The 4671-nt window shown below is 37.5% G+C and overlaps 1 protein-coding gene across 1 annotated transcript in view; it reads left to right on the top strand.

The window, feature by feature from the left end:
• Positions 1-862: 862 nt before the first annotated feature.
• The window catches only part of LOC107576164 (transient receptor potential cation channel subfamily A member 1-like), a gene marked incomplete at both ends in the record, with an annotated part of 15243 nt that continues 11434 nt past the window's right edge, over positions 863-4671 (top strand). Inside the window, 7 exons of the mRNA XM_016262407.1 lie at positions 863-911; positions 1298-1397; positions 1482-1582; positions 1740-1909; positions 2157-2321; positions 2913-3027; positions 3629-3788. Coding sequence (XP_016117893.1) covers positions 863-911; positions 1298-1397; positions 1482-1582; positions 1740-1909; positions 2157-2321; positions 2913-3027; positions 3629-3788 — 860 coding nt within the window. The remainder of the gene's footprint in view (positions 912-1297; positions 1398-1481; positions 1583-1739; positions 1910-2156; positions 2322-2912; positions 3028-3628; positions 3789-4671) is intronic.

Below are 4671 nucleotides of genomic sequence, written 5' to 3'. Positions count from 1 at the left end.
CAAATCTTAAATCTTATTCACACTGTTGTATATGCAGACTTTCTGTGTCTGATTTGATTAGGAGATGCACAAAAGCCAGTGGCATTTTTTGTTGTTTAAGTCCTGAAATGGGAAGATTTTCATTGTTGGCTGAACTATCCCTTTAAAAAGACCTGAACTATTTACAGAAATGCACACCGTATACTGCTTACAAGTCAAATAAATGTCCTTTAAATTGTTAAATTATTCATATTCAGTGCTAGGAGTGCAACATACAATATAAGAACATTATAGGATCATACTAGGACTTTTAAGCAAATCTGCACTGGATTTCACACTCCTAATTTATTCAGAGTACAAGAAAACATTATGAAGGTGAAACGTATTAAAGCAATCTAACTGAAAGATCATTCCTTGAGCCATGGCAGACGACCCCGGGCTAATGTTGCAATATGAGACTTCTTTACCTTCTTTAGTCTTTTTTCATAAGACTTTTAAATTTTTTTTTTAAACTATATATATATATATAATGTATGTATGCGAGCGTATGTAAATAATTATTTGCATATGTATTTATATGCTTTATATACATTTTAATTTGTAAAATGTATGTATTTGGAAACAATATCTAAAAGTAGAAACTAGAAAGCATTTCAAACTGTGTAGCTGTTTAATATGTACAATGTTTTTGTCATTTTTAAAATATGTGTTTGTATTCTTGTTGGTACAATATGACTTTTAAAGCACTTTTTTGCTATGACCAAACAAATGTATTAATAATGGTTATGCCATTAGCGTGCTTGGCCTATTACAATTCACAGCTGTATTTGTTTGATTAATATCCATGCTTCAATGATTAACAATCACTTTTTTTTCCTAATAGAGCCACGTTGTTTGATCATGTCGAGTTGGTTGAATATCTTATTTCAAAGGTAAATGTTTAAATGGCTGCTTTGTGAGAATGTGAGCAGCTAAAACACTCTGTGAACCAGCAAGCTGCCAAGCTTGGAGTTATCTTTTGAAAAGATTGATCATGTCGAGTTGGTTGAATATCTTATTTCAAAGGTAAATGTTTAAATGGCTGCTTTGTGAGAATGTGAGCAGCTAAAACATCCGAATTCAAACCTTTATTCTGCTGTATGTGCACTCTGTGAACCAGCAAGCTGCCAAGCTTGGAGTTATCTTTTGAAAAGATAAATATTAAGCACCCAATATCTCATCATCTTATCGTATGTCCTTTGATGTCCAATATCTCACCATATGTCCTTAGATAAAGCTGCTAATTCACTGTCATTTGGATCTCATTTGTCTTGGAAAGGAAGCAGAAATTGACTGCATTGACTGTAAGGGACTGTCTCCTATGCTGATGGCCTCCAGATGCGGTGCTTGGAAAACAGTTGCGTTTTTGCTGTCAATTGGTAAACATTTTCAACACGTTATAGCTCCAAAATTATTTGCATGTACATTTCTGCATATTTAACATATTGTCTTATTGAAAAAAGGTGCCAATTTCAGAATCAAAGACAAAGTAGGTCGCAACTTCCTCCACTTTGTCGTTCTTCAACCAAAAGGGCTGAAAAATCTTCCTGAGACAGTCTTACAGGTGTGAAAACCTTCCTAAATGTCAAGTTCAGTTTGTCAGATGCAGAACACAACTCTTAGAGTACAAGTGACCCTTTGTTATGGATTATTACATAATGTACTGTTTTAAACATGCGTATGTTCTGTATATAGTTATAAGAGCCCATTGCCTCCTCCAGAGCAACGCCGTGAAGGAGATGTTGTCTGGTGAGGATGTTGAAGGCTGCACTCCTCTGCACTACGCCTGCAAACTTGGCATCCACGATTCGGTCAAAAATATGCTGGGTCTTAATATCTTTGTGGGTCAAAAGTCACGGGAGAAGAAATCAGCGCTTCACTTCGCTGCAGAGTGAGAACGTTTGTAATACAGCCACAGCTATTTCAAAATCAGATCTTTGTGCATATTTTCTTATATATATATGCAATAGGTTTTGACCTATAATAACATATCAAAGGTAGTTCTGACCATTTATGAGAATTTTGCAGGCCTTAAAACAAATGAATGCAGCATAACGCCAAGCTTTCAAATCTTACACACTCTAAATATAACTCTATAACTCCAGCTAATATTAAGTGTTTACTCCAATTTCTGTCAGATATGGGCGTACAAACACATGTAAAAGGCTGCTGGAGACCCTCACAGACTCTAAAATGCTGAACGATTGGGATGAAAAGGGTCTGACGCCCCTCCATCTTGCTTCAATGGCAGGACACACTCAAGTTGTGGAGCTGCTGCTCAGGAGTGGTGCGCTGTTTCAAAGGTACATCATACTTTTCTGGGAATCTACATTTTCACAGTCATCTCAAGCAGTTTTTCATAAATACGGTGTTATTTTAGCATCATTGAGTTACTGTTATAGTTGCATTTCAGTTAAAGTTTTAATAATTTTCTTGCGTGTTTTTTTATGTCTAATGTAGATGTTAGTTTTTAGTTAATTTAGTATTTCAACTTAAATTTAATGGAAATGATTGCCTTGGTGTAGGCAAAGAATGATGGGAAATGTAGTCCGGGGTGCTATGCAACAGTTTGTGTAGTGCGAGAGTCAATGAAATGGAAAGGGTGACCTCTGGTGGTGAATAAACAGAAGTCCATGGACTGAATTCGTGACACTTGGCAACTAACTGAAATAAAATGTTTAAAAAATTTTCAGGTAATGTTTATTTTATGGTTTTTATAGTTTTTATGGTTTTAGTTTTAGTTCAAGATAATAACCCTACCAGGTAATAATTGCGTCAAAATCTCAAAAGCTAATATTCCCATTTTTTTGTTAAGTTAGTAGCTTCAAAAAGTACACTTGTGAGTTAATTCAGCTGGACAATTCAGCTGTCATAAGGTCTTTTGTAATCTCTAGTGATTACAAAGGCTGGTCCTGTTTACATCATGCTGCGGCTGAGGGATACACACAGACAATGAAAATCCTCCTGGCAGCCAATGTCAAACTTCTGGACGAAACAAATGAGGATGGGGTAAGCAGCGTAAAAAATCCTAAACAACTGTGGAGCACAATCAGTTTGAGAAATACAATTACTAAGCCATAGGAAAAAAACTGAACAAGATCCCCCCAAAAATTAACATAGTCTCACAAATGCAGTTCTTTTGAACTTTCTATTCATCAAATGATCCTGAAAAACAATACATTACAGTTTCCACAAAAATCTTAATCTTAATATTCAAATATTAATTGTTTTTAAACATTTATAGTAATAATAAATGTTACTTGAGCACCAAATCAGCATAATTAGAATGATTTCTGAAGAAGCATGTTACTCTGAAGACTGGAGTAATGGCTGCTGAAAAGTCAGCTTTACCATCAAAGGAATAAACTACATATATTTTAAAATATATTAAAATATAATTTTTTTTTACATTTTAATAATATTTCACAGTATTATTCTTTACACTGTTTTTGGATCAAAGAAATGCAGCCTTGCTGAAAGAGTCTTTTTCAAGAATGTATTTTTATAGTAAAAGTAATAATTTTACTATGCTGTAATTTTAAAGTAATTATTGTCCTTTGTGATTATAATTGAATGAAACTGCTTATTTATAACGTGTGTGCTTTAACAGAAAACAGCCCTTCACATAGCTGCACAAGCGGGACATGTAGGTGCTGTTTTGCTGTTATTGGACAGGGGAGCTGAAATCACTCTCAACAATGCTGACAACTCTTTTTTACATGAAGCTGTGCGTAATGAGAAAAAAGATGTAGTGAATGCTGTCATTGAAAGTGAGAGGTAAGAAGCCATCCACATTCAAAATGACCAGTATAATTTTTAATATAAAAAAATAACTTGGAAATTCAGATTAATAATAGTATATGAATGAATATTGTCAAATTGTTGCAATGTTCATTTTATGGTTAGGCTGAGTATTTTCTGTTCCCTTTCAGTCAGTCACGTTCTACGTTCTCAGTCATGACTGACGAATTGGGATCTCGCCCGAGAGCCCAATCACCTTAGAGTGTAAACTAAACAAGCCAATGACAGTTGGCGTGCGTGTTTTGCCACGCGCACCCCGCCCCCCCTGCGCGGGTATAAAAGGAGAGCGCGTGCAAACACACATCAGCTTTTCGCTTCGGAGCCGAGCCTTCTCAGGACGAATCGCCGTGAGTGTTTGGAAGAAACAGCTGGCGTTGGCGTTAACCTCGGTGTTGAAACCTCGGCGAGCTGCAGCTGCCATTCTGCGGTCTCGCCGCAACCTCCCCTGGGCGCTTCAGCGCTCTCTCTAAAAGAGTGTTTTTCCTTCTCGAAAAAGAGACCATTTCTAAAAGAGCTTCATGAGCGACGGGCGTCTTTTTAAAGATGGCTTCCCGCTCATGCGTTTCTGGATGTGGTCGCTTCCTGGCTTCATCTGATGGTCATGATCGCTGCGTCTCCTGCCTGGGCTTACTGCACGCTGAAGCAGCATTCATGGATGAGTCATGTTCTCAGTGCGGGAACATGACCATCGCGACGTTGCGGTCTAGATACCTCCTCATTAAATGGGGGGGGGGTATCCCCCTTGCCATGCCCCACTCTAGCTCCTCCGGTCATAGGGTTACTTCGGTTCATGGTCAAGGAGACCTGAGGATCATGGTGAGAGCTTCCCCGTCGAGTACGTCTCCGCGGGCC

The sequence above is a fragment of the Sinocyclocheilus grahami genome, unplaced genomic scaffold, assembly GCF_001515645.1.
Source record: "Sinocyclocheilus grahami isolate Dianchi unplaced genomic scaffold, SAMN03320097.WGS_v1.1 scaffold3287.1, whole genome shotgun sequence".
Classification (NCBI taxonomy): domain Eukaryota; kingdom Metazoa; phylum Chordata; class Actinopteri; order Cypriniformes; family Cyprinidae; genus Sinocyclocheilus; species Sinocyclocheilus grahami.
This window is presented reverse-complemented; position numbering and strand designations above follow the sequence as displayed.